At 38.4% G+C, this 16,274-nt stretch overlaps 1 protein-coding gene across 1 annotated transcript; it reads right to left on the bottom strand.

Annotated features, from left to right (window-relative positions):
• Nucleotides 1-201: 201 nt before the first annotated feature.
• LOC138869185 (uncharacterized) lies at nt 202-1,862 on the bottom strand. The gene is made up of 4 exons (XM_070146785.1): nt 1,617-1,862; nt 847-1,007; nt 571-696; nt 202-484 (listed from the first exon to the last, which is right to left on the bottom strand). The coding sequence occupies exons 1-4, from the start codon at nt 1,860-1,862 to the stop codon at nt 202-204; spliced, it is 816 nt and encodes a 271-aa protein (XP_070002886.1).
• Nucleotides 1,863-16,274: the final 14,412 nt, after the last annotated feature.

Below are 16,274 nucleotides of genomic sequence, written 5' to 3'. Positions count from 1 at the left end.
TTTAAGGAAGTTGCTAAGACTAATTGGCATGAATTCTGTGAGACTATTAGGGGATTCAACTTTGGGAAAGAGGACAAGGCATGCATTGGTCATATATCTGGGCATTGAACTGCCTCTGAAGAATGATAACACTACCATGAGTAAGTCTTCCTTGATCACTTCCCAGCAAGCTTGGTAAAACTTCCCATTTATTCCATCAAGTCATGTTGCACTAGTAGGACTCATGGAGAAGACAATGTCCTTGAGCTCTGACATAGATGGATCTCTGGTGAATATGGAGTTATCATCACTGGTTATCATGGTTGGAATAATGGATAGCAAGTCTTCTCTAATAATTGAACCAGGATCTGTGAAAAGGTTTTGAAAGTAGTCACAGGCAGCTTTCCCAAAGTTTTCATCACCCTGAAACCACTCACCTTCTTCATTTTTGATTTTGTGGATGTATAATTTCCTTCTTCTTCCTTTGATCAGGCTGTGGAAGTATCTAGAATTGGCATCCCCTTCTTTGAACATTGCAGTTGTGTTTTCTGTTTCAGAACATCTTGCTCCGCCTTCAGATGTCTAACATACTGAGCTTTGAGTTCATTGAGAGTTACTCTGTCAGCATCATTGCTTGTCTGCGCCCAGATCATCTCAGCATCCTTCACCTTTTGTTCATATTCTTTGACTTTTTGGAAGATATCACAATATTGTTGTCTGGACCAAAGACTTAGAGCATGGCTTAGAGCTTTCAATTTCTGGTGGAACACCCACATAACATTACGTTTGACTTCTTTGTTCCAAATTTCTAAAACTAGTGGTAGAAAACTTTGATTATCCACCCAACAGTTAAGGAATTTGAAGTACTTTTTGCCACTATCTTGTCTTGTATGAAGTTCCAATAGCAGGGGGTTATGATCAGATCCTGCTGAAGCTAAATGAGTGATTGTGGCAGCAGGAAAGGCTTCCAGCCATAGATCATTGGCTATTCCCCTGTCCCATTTTTTCCATACAATAGCACATTGACCCTACCATTAGACCATGTGACTTTAGATCCATAGAATCCCAGATCCATCAAGCCACAATCCTCCATCATGCTCAGAAAATCAAGGCTTTTGGACATTTGGTATGGAAGGCCACCAATCGTTTCTTCTACAGAAGCAATGACATTAAAATCTCCTATGACACACCATGGTATATTGATGTAGTTGATTTATGTCTAAGGACTTCCCATAATGGTCTTCTAAGAGGTGGCTTGCATTTTGCATAAATGATAGTTAAGTAGAACATATTGCCATTTTCACCATATTTCATTTCTAATGACAATATTTTTTCATCATGATCTAAAACCTTTGCATTGAAATCCTTATCCCAGAATACCTAGATCTTGTCATTAACATTAGCTGCAGCTTGATGCATTGAAAGTTGGTTTTTGAAGTAGTTAAGGTGAGAGTTGTCTAGAAAGGGTTCAAGGACAACTATGAAGGAGAGGATATGAATTTGTTTCAGGAGTTTGAGCCTTTCAATTGCTCCAGAGGTCCTGATGCCTCTTACATTCCATATGATTGTACTAATCATTGGAATGGAGGTTTCGAGTTGTGCTTTGGTGGGACGATGCTACTTCTGATTCTAGCAACCCTACTTCTGGTAAGTCTTTGGGAGGCATTTTTTCTGGTAGATAAAGAATCAGCAGCAGCATTTTCCGGATTTGGTTCACCATTAACTGCAGCAATTAGCAGGTCATAGTGTTCTTTTTTTTTATCTTCATCACCAAAGTCACTATTATCATCATGATTTCCAGCAATTTCATCCTCAGACTCAATTGGTCTATACTCATCCTGCTGTGGAGTGTATCTGTTGAGAGGGCATTCCTCCATGACCATGTATGAGGGGTTCAAAAGTTGGTATTTTTTGGGAGTGCTTGGAAAGACAAAGGTGACTTTGTGAGTTTTGGATTTAGGGGTTTCATCATTGGTGGGCAGGTCTGATTCATTCCCATCAGATCTTGGTTCTTTATTGGTTAGAAGAGGTTGGGAAAGTGAGGGATTGGATATGACTGAGTTCCTATAGTCAAGGGATATAGCATCTGTATGAGGGCTAGATTTTTTTTTGAATTGGAGGGCTCAAAAATTGGGAATCATCAGGGGGTTCATTTATACTGATTCCTGCATTTCTGTTTCTCATAACCTTTCTCTTTTTCTGGCTAGGTTTATTTGTTGATTTCTGAGTCTGAACTTGAAAATCAGTAGCAACTTTGGCTTTTCCTTTGAGGAGAGCTTTCATTTGTGCATATGGGTTCTCTTCAGAGCTTAAGGGCTCAGAATCTTCTTCCACAGTCACACTATTATATTGGTCAACTTGTTGTGTGTCTGATTTGAGAATTGTGGTAGCAGGAGTTAGTTGGTCAATCCTAGATTCATTCAAATGTGCCTCAGCACACTCATGCATAACATGAGGAATCCCCTCCCCTTTTGGAACCCCTTCCTGCCTAAATATAGAGTTCTCCTGACAGTTTTCCTTCCCTCCATTAACATCACCAACTTCAGAGTTGTAGGGGGAAAAGAGGGAATGGGTTGATCCTGGGCACCAAGATCTACACTCCTCTCCAATGGAGCTGGAGGATTGATAGAAAGTATACCTAATGGATATGATGACTGTGTGATCTGCTGCTGAATTTCCTTTGAAGCAACCTTTTGTTGTTGTGCATTTGGTTGCTTTGGAATGTAGACCTGCTGTTGCTTCTTGTTCTGGGTGGTAGCTTTAAAATTCTTCCTTTTCTGAGTTTACCATTCTTCCTCTGGTGCTTCATGCACTGAATTTTGATGTTCTATTGCTTTTCGGTGTTCTATTGGCAATTGGTTTTGGTTTTGATTATGTTCCTTGTATTTTGGCCTTCCCCTTTGAACACTTTCCTGCACTACCTTGGTTGTACTTGTAGTTGCTTTGTGGTGGTTGTCTTCTATTTTTTGTTCTTCCTCTTTTCTCTTCTTCTTATCTTCATCTTTCAATCTGATTTCACAAGTGTATTCAGAGTGACTTAAATGTCTGTAATGGTTGCAGTAAGCTGGAACACTATCATACTGGACTTCCAACCATTCTCCATCTCCATTTTCATCTTGATCCTCATCATATCCAAGCTAGACATGATGAGGCCTCTCCTTGGTGAGGTCAATTTGGATTTTTACCTTAGCAACACTTCCCCTGTTTTTTTGGAATAATGCCAGGTCCAGATATAAAGCTTTGCCAATGGGTGACAACAGGGGTGTGAGAATTTCCATGTAGTATAAATGCCATGGTAATTCTGGGGTAACCACCCATCGTGGCACAATGGGTGAATCTTCATTTGGCTTGAATGCTGGGGACCATGCTTCCAATTTCATCATTTGGACTTGGATATACATATGTTGTTTACCCTAGATAGTGGAATGATCATACTCATTTTCCAACTTAATGTAGACAGTCCTAGCACTGAAATGAGCTATCTTGACTGGTCCTCTGAGTTCAGTCTGGTCAATGAAACCTTTTCTAATGACTTCCATTCTAGGCATAGTATTGGAGAATTTGCCTACTACTGTGAATTTACATATGTCAGCAAATCTTACTATGTAATCATCTCTTTTAAAAATCACAGCAGGCTGACCTTGCTTGGTAGTTATCTTTGGAGGTATGAAGGCTATGGGTTTGATATCAGCTTCATGTATGGCTCTAAGCCTTGTGACATATGAATGAGTGACAGTAGGAGGTGGTGGTGGTGCATTACCAGCTGGTTTGGTTTTATTAGGAGGATTGCTAGCCTGTGGAGTGGTGTTGGTAGATGTGAATGTTGTTTGGAAGGTTGGATTGTTGGTGGGGTATTTTTTGCAGAGGGATTCTGAGTTTGTTTATTATTGGTTGGTTTGTCAAAAATGGATGAGATCTTAGGTGGAGTATTGGCAGTAGAGGTAGGATTTGGAAAGGCGAGGGGCAACTGAATGACTAGGGGCTCTATGTTATCTATTGGGTGCACAGGTAAGGGGGTGTTACCTGAGATAGGACCTTTGACATTTGGATTTGTGGCTGAAGCATTTTCATTTACAATCCTTTCACTATTAGTTTCATGAATCTGAGGGGTGTTTAGCAAGGACACTTGATCCCCTTAAACTGATAAATCACCATTAGCAGACTTCTGCGTTTCTGGCAAAGCAGGGATTGATTGACCATTGTTTTCTTGAACTGAAGGACTGGAATTCTTTTGGCGATTATTTTCCTGAGGATCTTGTGAGGCTTGTACCCTATTTTGAGCTCCTGTTTGAGTACCACAAGTGGCATTGGCATTTGGTCGAGCACCTGGCAATTCAGTGACTATAGAGTCCTTTTTTGGATATTCGAGGAGTTTGGCTCTTGAGAAATTGGATTTGAGGGTTGGGAATCAATATCCTGGGCAATGGGAGTAGATTGGCATTGGTGTTGAGGCACTTGGTTCACCAGAACCCCATGTTCAGCCAACTGGTGCATAGCTGGACCTGTCAATTGATCGAGATGATCAATTGTGTTGTTAGATTGAGTTGAAACTTTACTCACTTGTTCCTTGAGTGATGGTAGGAGGTTTCCAATCAATGTTTGGGGTCGAATTGGCTCAGAATGAATGCCTGAGATCAATAATTTCAAAATTGAAGCAGTTGATTGGTACCCATATAAACTTGATAGTTTTAAGCTCTTGTCATCTCTATTACTAGCATTTTGGTACTCAGCTCTTCCGAATTGACCAGCTGGAATTCCATTTCCGGCGAGTTCTTTATTATCAGCATTTCTCAATTGGTCGTTAGTGATGATTCCTACGGTAGAATCAGCTAGATTTTGGTAAGGATGCACGTCTGGTGATGAAGAGCAGTCTCCCTGGTTTGGAATTACAAGTTTTGGCCCAGAACTGAGCTGGGAATTAAAAGGAGCACCCAGGCGATTATTTGCTACAGTGATCGCGTCCCCATTTTTGAGATTCGTAGCAGCTGGGTTGGAGTTTTTGAATGAAACTTGTTGGGATGTGTTCGCCTTTGGGACACGCTTCGTTTGGCGTTGGTTCGGTGGTTTTCCATCGGTAGATGGAGGAGCAGTGGCCATATTGTCATTGCGTGGGTACTGTAGCTGTGAGTCACCCGTACGGATTTGAGCGGGTGGGGACTTGTTTTCTTAGAAAATTTTTTAAGAATCATAATGGATCTTTAAATAAGTGTTTGTTATACATCGGTATATGGAGCATTTAGGTATACGTTTACAAAGTTCAGAATTGCATTTAAGATTCAAAAATCATTAAGGAATGAATGGGAATTGAGGATGGTTATTTATAGTAAAAATAGCACGATATAGCCAATTTTCAGACTGGTCATTCAAAAATAGCCAGTGTTTACGAAGTCAATGAAAAATAGTCTCTATTTTGCTGTAACAGAGACCAATCCAGCATAATATACTGGAATTTGGTGCACATGTGTATGAACTCCAGCATATTATGCTGGACCGGTATACTTTGCGGACTCTAGTATAATATACTGGAGATTGGAGTACCGGTTCTCCAAACTCCAATATATTATACTGGACAATTATACTTGATGGAACTCCAGTATATTATGCTGGAGTTCTAGTTGTTAGATGTTTGCCATAATTTTATTACCATATTTGGTTTTTTCTTTTTGTAGAAGGAAATTATAATTCTCCTATACTTGGCTAGTCCTTTTTCTTGTAGTAAAAGGTTTGGAGTTCTATAAATTGAAGATCTGTCCTTCTCATTCAGTAGCATCCACAATGTAGTCATAGGGGCTTGAGAGTAGTGTTTAGGGGGAGAACTTTACGGGACAAATGTTAGTGTGTCACTTGTGTTTGCCTCTTCGTGAGGTTGTTCTCTCGATCTTTTGTACTCTCTTTTTAAATAGTGGATTGCTCATCTCCACGATGGATGTAGGTCAGTTGACCGAATCACGTTAAATGTTTGTGTCTCTTTTGGTATATTTCTCCTTTGTTGTATGATTTATCGTCGCTCAAGGTTTGCTTTGCTAGCTTCCGTATGACACCTGCTTTTTTCGGTCCTAACAAGTGGTATCAGAGCGAGGTTCAAGACAGGTTCATCTTGGCGGGTTCAATTCTAGCCGCAACATATTTGACGATAATCGTGATTTTTGTCTGAGAAATTTGACCGATGTGCTACGCACGTTGAGACAAACTTTGTGGTAGAGATTTGGAGATACGACCTGTTGAAGGCTATGTGAAGAAAGTGGATCAAGTTTATTTTGTCAGAAAATTCCGGCCAAGGGGGAGAATTGTTAGGTGTTTGCCATAATTTTATTACCATATTTGGTTTTCCTTTTTGTAGAAGGAAATTATAATTCTCCTATACTTGGCTAGTCCTTTTTCTTGTAGGAAAAGGTTTGGAGTTCTATAAATTGAAGATCCGTCCTTCTCATTCTGTAGCATCCACAATGTAGCCATAAGGGCTTAAGTAGTGTTTAGGGGGAGAACTTTACGGGACAAGTGTTAGTGTGTCACTTGTGTTTGCCTCTTCGTGAAGTTGTTCTTTCGATATTTTGTACTCTCTTTTTATATAGTGGATTGCTCATATCTGCGTGGACGTAGGTCAGTTGACCGAACCACATTAAATGTTTGTGTCTCTTTTGGTATATTTCTCCTTTGTTGTATGATTTATCGTCGCTTAAGGTTTGTTTTGCTAGCTTCCGTATGACACCTGCTTTTTTCGGTCCTAACACTAGTGTACTTATGCTAGAACTCTAGATACTTATCCTGAAACTCCAGTATAATATGCCGGCGTATTTTACGGGTTTTGAACAGTGTTTTCGCTCCAATTTATCTTTACATGGAAAGTGGCTAAATTTCGATTACTTTAAAACTGGGTTATTTTTGAACGACCAGTTGTAAATCTGGCTATTTTTGAATTTCTCCCTTATTTATAAGCAGACTTGATACTAAAAAAGGGGTCAGATTCGCTCAAATGGGTAAAACAATTGGGTTTAGGTTTTTAAAAATGGGTAATGTATGAAAAAATTGGATTTTTTTACAGTAATTTGTTATGGAAATTAGCTGGAATACGACTAGTAATTTTGTCATATAGTATAGGTATAATTATGGCTGTCCAACGGGATGGACGAGACGAAATTAACGGGACGAGACGAGACGGGATGGGACAACATTTAAGCGGGACAGTGGCGGGATGGGACGAAACGGTCGTCCCATCCCATCCCGCTAACAAACGGGAAGGGACGGAACGGGATGTGACGAGACGGGACGAGACAGGACGGGTTCGTGGGCCTTAAGTGTATTTTTTTTTAAAACGTCTAGTTTTTTGAAAATTACTATGTTTTTAAAGTTTGCAACAGCTAGATTTTTGACTTATTTAATAAACTTAAATGTTATTATGTTAAAACGAAAATTAGAAAACTAAGTAAAGAATTATAAAATATTAAAACAAAAAACTTGTAATAAAATATTCTAGTAATTGTAAATTTATAATAGAGTTATAATTTATTTAATATAATTTCAAAGTATTAACTATTAAGTAACTAAGACAATTCATAAAAAAAAATTCAACGCTTAGAGCCTTTTATTTTATTAATGGAACTTTAAAATCTCAAATACAAATATAATTCTTTTGAAGAGCACCTAATCTACGCAGCCACCTTCTAGGAAGGGTTCTGTTTGAACTAGGCCTCTTAGTCGCCAATTACAAATTATCATACTAATATTTGTAAGCTCCTATATAGCTTCTTTGTAATTTATCAATAATATCTCTCGGACATTGTTCTGGAATTGGCAGTGTTGAATGTTGATTGATGTTCTATGAGCTCCATGCCGTCATCGGTCCTAGTGCTAAGTATCTCATTGTATTTTTCTTCTTTCCTAGTGTTTAATTTTTCAAAACCAAGATTTCTTCTTTCTGCATTAATCCAATCTCTGAATAATACCGAAATCTCTAGGTTGTCCTTTGCTAATGAATGTGTATGATCTCCGATTTGAAATATTGTTGCGCTAAAAGCATTTTCCGGTGCTAAGAATCAAGTTCATCATCAATAGAGGAATCAAAACATGTTATATCATCAATATCTTCCCATAAGAATTTCTACTCTAGACTTAGAAGTAGAAGGAGTAGTTTCACCACTTGTTATTTCTATAGATTTATATTTATCAAACATTGATATAGATTCTAACATAAGAATATATGTTAGCTTGGAAGTCTTCGAGAGATGGTTGTTCATATTCTTGAATTGCTAAATTTTGATAAATTTTACGAACAAGTCCCTTTGCACCTCTTAATTTTAAACATGGATTAAGTATTGTAGAAATTAAATAAACATGGGGAATAGAGAAAAAATACTTTTAAAATTTTGCAATCATTTCATTAATGGCGGGACAGCTGGGACAAGCGGGACGGGACGAGATGGGACGGGACAAGCGGGACAGGCGGGACGGGACAAAACGAGACGAAATGGGACGGGATAAACGGGACGAAATGGTCGTATTGTCCCATCCCATGTCCCGTTTAACACTGGCCCATCCCGTTTAACTTGGGGCGAGACAGGACTGGACAGGACCGGGACGGCCCATCCCGTTGGACACCCCTATAATATAGGTACATTAAATCAAACTTTTTGACTTTTCTTCGTTTTATTTTTAGAGCCCGTTTGGACATAAGAATTTTTTCACTTTTTTCGAAATTTTTTCACTTTTTTTCGAAATCATCGTTCGGTCATAAAATTTTCAATTTTCACTTGAAGATGAATTGTGAAATTTTTCGAAAATTTGAAAAACTCCAAAAAGTTATTTTTCAAAATTTGCACTCAGATCACTCACAAAACTTTAAAAACAACTCAAAATTATATTCATGTCCAAACACAACCCTAATTTTCAAATATCATTTTTATTTGAAAAAAAAATCACTTTTTTTGTGGAATTTTACAATTCTTATGTCCAAACGCCGACTTAATTTTTGTTTTTCTTCCTTTCCTACTTGGTCAGGATCATCTGAAGTTTCAAGAGTTCATAAGTCTCCTAAATACTCACTATTTCAGTAGTGGTAATTAATTTTTTTTTCTAAATTAAGGAACTTTTATTTGAAACAGAATTTAAAGAGTGTGATTATTGCAACAAGAAACTAATCTTATTTTGACCGACAAAACCATTTTCTCCTCCATTTTCTTGGAGGTTGGAAAAAGCAAAGCCTTTTGACAAACTCTACCTATTATTTTAGACTGGCACAAAATATTTTCGTTTTCACAAATTTTGGGAACGACTTTACAGGTTTATGTTGGTCACATTGACTAGAAGAAGCTTCTATATATCCAGATAGACCAAGAAAAAAGAAAAGAAACATAAGGCTGGAAAAATCCTTAATTAATACTATAGAATAAAATGATCGGCCAAAAAGTCAAGTCTTAAAAAAGTAATGAATGGGATGGTCTTTGTTATGAACAAGTCAACTTAGTTGTGAACGTAACAAACAAATTGTTTTATTCAAGTCGTTTCTTGGCAGAGGAAATAGTTATTCGAAAATATTCTTGGCCAGGTACAATATGAATTAAGAAATAATTTTATATTAATTTTAAGTTTTTTTATGCTAATACGGTAGAAAGTTAAACAATTATACTTTTATTTATTTTCGATAATAGATCATGATGCAATCATTGGTTTGTACTTAGTCAAAGGGTGAGGAGATTCATTTTTTTAAGCACACATATATTATGTGAAGGACATTGCTTAACTATTACCAAAAGACCTCGAAATGGAAATAACTTTCATAAATAATAGACGAAATTATGACGTACAGTTGATTTTGATTTACATCAAATTTCACAGGGTGTCTTAATAGGTGGTTTGTAAAACAGTGAATATTTGGTGTTCCAACTTGTATTATTCAGTCATGTAAATGAGTACATTTATATCTGACGAAGTACACTAATAGTAGGAGTTTTGTAGATGAGAAAGAGAGGTTTAGGAGATATATACAACAATTTGAATTCAAATGAGAATCTTAACTCTGCTTATCCTTATCCTTATCATGCCCCCGCAAGATTGGCTCCACTGGTTGGAGGCCAATCTTGGTCACAAAGTTAGAGAAAGGTCGTCGAGGTAGAGGTTTTGTGAGGGCATCTGCAAGCTGTGAGGCATTGCTAATGTGCCGAACATCAATTTGATTCCTTTCAACTTGATCACGGACGAAAGGAAAATCAATGGCCACATGCTTCATTCTACTGTGGAAGATTGGATTACGACTGAGATAAGTGGCTCCAACATTATCGCATAGGATTTTTGGCGGAGTCTTAGGTGGAAGATGCAGCTCCATAAGGAGATTAACAATCCAGTTTACTTCAGCTGCAGCTCCTGCAACAGCTCGATACTCAGCTTCAGTGGATGAGCGAGCAATTGTTCGCTGCTTTTTAGAACACCAACTGATAGGATTGGACCCAAGAAGAATGACATAAGCTGAAGTTGAATGTCTTGTATCAATCATTCCGCCCCAATCACCGTCAGAGTAAGCCTGAAGTATGGTAGTGGATGAGGGCCTTATGAGAAGTCCATAGGTGAGTGTTTCTTTGAGGTATCTGAGCAAGCGCTTAGCTGCTTGTCAATGTCGAATCGACGGAGCATGTTCAAATTGAGCAAGTTTATTGATTGTAAAGCAAATATCTGGCCTTGTAAAATGAAGATACTGAAGAGATCCAATGACTTGTCTATACAGCTTCACATCTGCTGAACAGGATCCATCGTTAATGCTTAGATGCTCACTGGTAGACATTGGAAGAACCTTTAAATAGAAAACATTTCGTCCAATTCTTGCCAAAATTTTGATTGAAATTTCAAAGAGCAACCCCAATTTCGTTTCTGAATTTCAAGGAAATCCAAGTGTAAATTTCGTTCATATTTCGCAGAAGCAGATTCGTTCAAATAATTCAAGGAACATGTATGTTAAGGTTATCCCTTCTTTCTTTTGGCATAATCCATATGATGCAAACGAAACGTGCGAATGCACAACTTCCATAAACGACTCTATTCATAGAAATGCTAGAGATGCTTATGTTCTTGATTCTCCATGTGTCATATTATTCTATCATCTGTTGACGGGTCTCAGAAAAATACGTAAGTTGAAAAACTTTACTTCATGATTTTATTCAAAGGCATAATGGTTTTATGACACTCCAACAGATTTTATTGACGTATTATTCATGCATTGCATTCATGTACATTGACCCATGACCAGATGGCGTTATATACGCGTATATATGTATATTATATGTATATGGGATATGTGAAAGGTTACGACGTTATATACACACCACCACCTGATCAGCTGGTATATGTTAATGATGTTGCTCTCAGTGGCTCGATGATATTATGTACACCCATACCTATGCATGGCACGACATTGATACGCACGAGCATGACATTATAAACGTTTCAGAATTTACAAAGTTATTTAGATTTAAAGATGTGTTTCCTTATTTCATGTTTCATCTATGTCTTTTACGTGCTAATATTCATGCCTTACATACTCAGTACATTTTTCGTACTGACACCCTATTTCACGGGGCCTGTGTTTCATGCCCACAGGTGCAGATCGTCAAACTGGCGGTCCCCCTTCTTAGGATCCCGGATCAACGAGAATTGGTGTGCTCCACTTGTTCTGGAGCTGCTTTGATTTTGGTACAATACGCTTGTATATATATATATATATATATATATATATATATATATATATATATATATATATATATATATATATATATATATGGGTATGACGTGGTTCAGTATCGTCTTTGTATAGTTATGTTTCTATTAGAGGTCTGTAGATAATATGTCTAGTTGGATTGTATGTGGCCTTGTCGGCTTTCAGTTTTGGATGTATAGTTGTCTATAGCAGCCTTGCCGGCTCGTCCACTGTATTCTGCATGTATATGTCTTGAAGGCAGGTTTTCTTCTTGTATGTTGTAATTCAACAGATGTTACTCAGGTTCATATCTTAGACACATGCTTAGGGGTGTTTGACAGGTAGGACTCAGGCACCCGTCGTGGCCCATTGGTTTGGGTCGTAATAAAAGTGGTATCAGAGTAGTTCTGTCCTAGGGTTGTCTACAAACCGTATCTAGTAGAGTCTTGTTTATGGGTGTGTTATGCACCATACTTATAAACAGGAGACTACAGGACATATAGTGTCACGACCCAAACTGAAGGGCCATGACTAGCACCCGACCACACTTGCCGAGCACCAACGTACATTTCATCTAACCTTCATTATTATCTTTTAAGGCTGACGAGATCAATATAAATGGTAGACCTAGATCATGGACAACCAGCAATAAAATATGACGGCATGAACATACATAGCAGGGGATGACCAGACAATCAAGAAACTACATATAAGGTATGAGCTACCACGCTACTATGAAAGACTATACAACAAAAACTAGCCGACAAGGCATACCAAACTATACATGAGCCGACACCTGTCTATGAGCCTCTAAAAGAACATAAGTGTTGCAACATAGCCGGAACAGGGCCCCGACATACCCATAATGTCTATAACAAAAATTGCATACCAAGACCAAGGCAAGTCCGGAGAAGGGATCTCGCCAATCACCGCTGAACTGGACAGTCTACTGTGGTGGGGGAGCTGCACCTGCCTGTCTATCAGGACCTGCAGCACGACATGCAGCGTCCACAAATAAAAGGACGTCAGTACGAATAAAGTACTGAGTATGTAAGGCAAGGAACCATAAATACGATCAGTAATGTAAGCAAGGATAGAGAATATACAACCTGTAACATCTTAGTACCTCTGAGGGCTACTTACATGAAATGCATGATACATATGTATAAATACATAAACCTTTAAAGCATTCGCCTCTGTGGGCATCATCATCATCATATCGTACCCGGCCATAATAGGCTCGGTAGAATCGTACCCGGCCACGTGGAGCTCGGTAAAACCCAACTGATCAGTGGTTGCACAATAGGTGCCGTACCCGGCCAACTATAGCGTGGCTCGGTAGAGTAAAATAGATACATATATATAATTCATGCTCGACTCATGGAATCACATTCTAAACCTTTCGGAGTGACGTAAGGTCGGTATCCTCTATACACGTTATTAGGACTAACTCTTCACTATGAACCTTATAAGATTTAGGAAGTACGAACAACATTGATAACATAAGAATAAGAGAAGTAACATTAACATCAATCGTTCCATAAGAGGGAAAACAATGTAAGTACTGCTAGCTTCTAAGAGTAGAGTATCTTGGAAGCTCGTTCATTACATTATGTACAATCGGAGTCGTGCAAAAGAAGGAAAGGGATAGCCTCACATACCTTGTATATACTGCCCCAATCTCAAGCTATGCAATTGTCAAAACTCCTTAGTCTACAATAAGAGAAACGATACTATCGTTATCATTTAAGCGTCATAACTATTATGTATCGACCACAACCTATTTTACGATGAAACGGACAGCACCTCCCCTATATATATGACCTCACACCATTCAAAACAATCACCAAACAGCCCAAACAACATCAATAATAAACATATTGAGCCTCCCAAAATAGTCCACACACAGCCTAATCACTCCATACATACGACGACCACCGTAGTCGTGTCAAACAACCTGGAAATGTTACGAATAACTATCAGCCCATAAACCTACATATATATGGTGTTTCTCCACACCCTTCCTCCTCCAAAACTCCACAAGATAGTAGTAAAATATGCAGCCCAACAACAACGCAAAACAGTCCACAAAACAATAACATTACTACCAAGCCTTTCGATATATATCTCACAAGTTCTAGCTTCAATGGCTTAGCCGCAACTTGGATAATCTTAAATAACATATAGAGTAAGAGGTTCCTTACCTTTATACAGAAAGAACAACTCCAATTTGACCTTAAATTTCCAAGAAATATCCCTCCAATGCTGCCACAACAACAAAAAAATGAAACTAGCGATCAATTAGTGTTTTTCGGCACTAGAATCACTTTAGAAGGCTTGAAATCACCTAGGATTGATATTAAGAACATTAGGGAGTATTTACAGAACATAAACCCTTTAAAACAACCTCCCACATGAGCTGGAACAACACAAAAATGAGCAACAACAAGAAGAACAAGAGATTTACTAGCGCCACGGAATTCCCGACACTTGATTTGTGTTGTTTGCCCTTTTTTGGGTCTTGAATCTTGAGAGAACCTTGAGAGGATGTTCCTAGGGTTCTAAGGTCTGAAAATAGTGAAAATAAATGACTTAAAACGGGTTGGAGTCATCCTATATAGGTCCAAATATCTTAAACCGACTTAGTGGGCCCCATAGAGAGGTGCTTGGCGCAGTCTCGCGAAAACGCGAATATCTCTCTACTCCAAGATCGTATCGATGAACGGTTTAATGCGTTGGAAACTAGACTCATAGATCTTTAATTTGGTTGGTAGATCACCCCGTAATTCCTTGTAAATTATGAGAAAAGATTAGAAACATTTGACCCAATGTTTAAGTAAAATTATGAACCTAAGTTGCGACAACTTTTGTCGACTTTTGTTTCATAACTCGTTTGACTTCAAGACTTATGATATGGATATTATATGATTAAAATACCTTAATAAATGACCTCTTGAGTGTATTAAGCACCGCTAGATTACCTGAAAATATGAGTTACAACATCCTTGATTCGTTTAACTTCTAATACTGGTTAATCACCCTTATATACTCTTGTATCACTTAAGACCAATAGGATTGACTTCTTATCATCTAAAAGATAATTCCTTATTGGATTTATGTTAACTAATATATGGCATGAACTAACACATGTGGATATGGGTTGTAACACCCTCCCCCTTAGGAACATTCGTCCTCGAATGTAAGGGTTTATGGGGAGTTTAAATCACCGTGGATTCCAATGGAAATTTCCGATCAATTTTCCCCTATAAAATGGTCACTAGCAAAACTTGCATGTAATTAAGCCCAACATATGGCTTCACAAGGCTACACAAAGCATTATGCGTATTTACATTATCTACATATCACCATTTTGTATTAAGGAGGAGTATTCTCAAATTATTGCTTACCTCATAGAGCCGTTTCACCTTCCAATGTATCCTGTCTTCCACCAGCATCCTTGTTATCTTCATTCTGGAATAAGTAAGGGTATTTAGACTTCATCTCCTCTTCTGCTTCCCATGTCATTTCTTCCATATTTTTGTTCCTCCATAATACTTTGACGGAAGCTACATCTTTTGTTCTCAGCTTGCGGACTTGCCGATCTAATATCGCCACTGGCACTTCTTCATATGATAGGTCCTCTGTAACTTGTACATCTTTGATAGGGACGACTCGAGAAGGGTCTCCAATACATTTTCTCAACATAGATACATGGAATACCGGGTGGACAAATTCCAATTCGGATGGCAATTCTAACTCATAAGCAACCTGTCCAATCCGTCGAAGAATTTTATACGGCCCGATATACCTTGGACTCAGCTTACCTTTCTTCCCAAAACGCATAATACCCTTCATTGGTGAGATCCTCAGGAAAACCCAATCACCAACCTCAAACTCTAGATCACGACGTCGGACATCAGAATAAGATTTTTGCCTGCTTTGTGCCGTCCTCAATCGCTCCTGTATCACTTTCACCTTCTCAATAGCTTGGTGAATCAAATCTGGCCCATATAATTCTGTTTCACCGACTTTGAACCATCCAACTGGTGATCTACATCTCCTCCCGTATAGTGCCTCATATGGGGCCATTTTAATACTGGAATGGTAGCTATTGTTATAGGCGAATTCTATGAGTGGAAGATGATCATCCCAATTCCCCTTAAAATCTAAAACACATGCTCGTAGCATATCTTCCAGTGTCTGAATGGTACGTTCAGCCTGTCCGTCAGTCTGCGGATGAAATGCAGTGTTGAGATTTACCTGTGTGCCTAAACCCTTCTGGAAAGACCTCCAAAAGTTAGCCGTAAATTGAGCTCCTCGGTCTGATATAATAGATATGGGCACACCATGAAGCCTAACAATCTCCTTGATATACAACTTTGCATAATCTTCAGCCGTGTAAGTTGTCTTCACTGGCAGAAAATGGGCACATTTTGTAAGTCGATCAATTATCACCCAGATGGAGTCAAACTTATGATAAGAGCGAGGTAATCCAATAATGAAGTCCATATTAATCACCTCCCACTTCCAGGTCGGAATCTCTATATTTTGAAGCAATCCACCGGGTTTCTGATGTTCTATCTTTACTTGTTGACAATTGGGACACTGGGCTACA

The sequence above is a fragment of the Nicotiana sylvestris genome, chromosome 1 (assembly GCF_000393655.2).
Source record: "Nicotiana sylvestris chromosome 1, ASM39365v2, whole genome shotgun sequence".
Classification (NCBI taxonomy): domain Eukaryota; kingdom Viridiplantae; phylum Streptophyta; class Magnoliopsida; order Solanales; family Solanaceae; genus Nicotiana; species Nicotiana sylvestris.
Note: the sequence above shows the minus strand (reverse complement) of the source record. Positions and strands in the feature narration are given on the sequence as shown.

Bases quoted from the DNA above. Each gene is read 5' to 3' on its own strand.
- LOC138869185 (XM_070146785.1), bottom strand. From the start codon at position 1,862: ATGGTCATGGAGGAATGCCCTCTCAACAGATACACTCCACAGCAGGAT. The intron at 1,008-1,616 runs GTTGCTAGAATC...GTCTAATGGTAG, and splicing joins AAAGACTTACCAGAAGTAGG to GGTCAATGTGCTATTGTATG. The intron at 697-846 runs GTACTTCAAATT...TCTTTGGTCCAG, and splicing joins AGACAAGATAGTGGCAAAAA to ACAACAATATTGTGATATCT.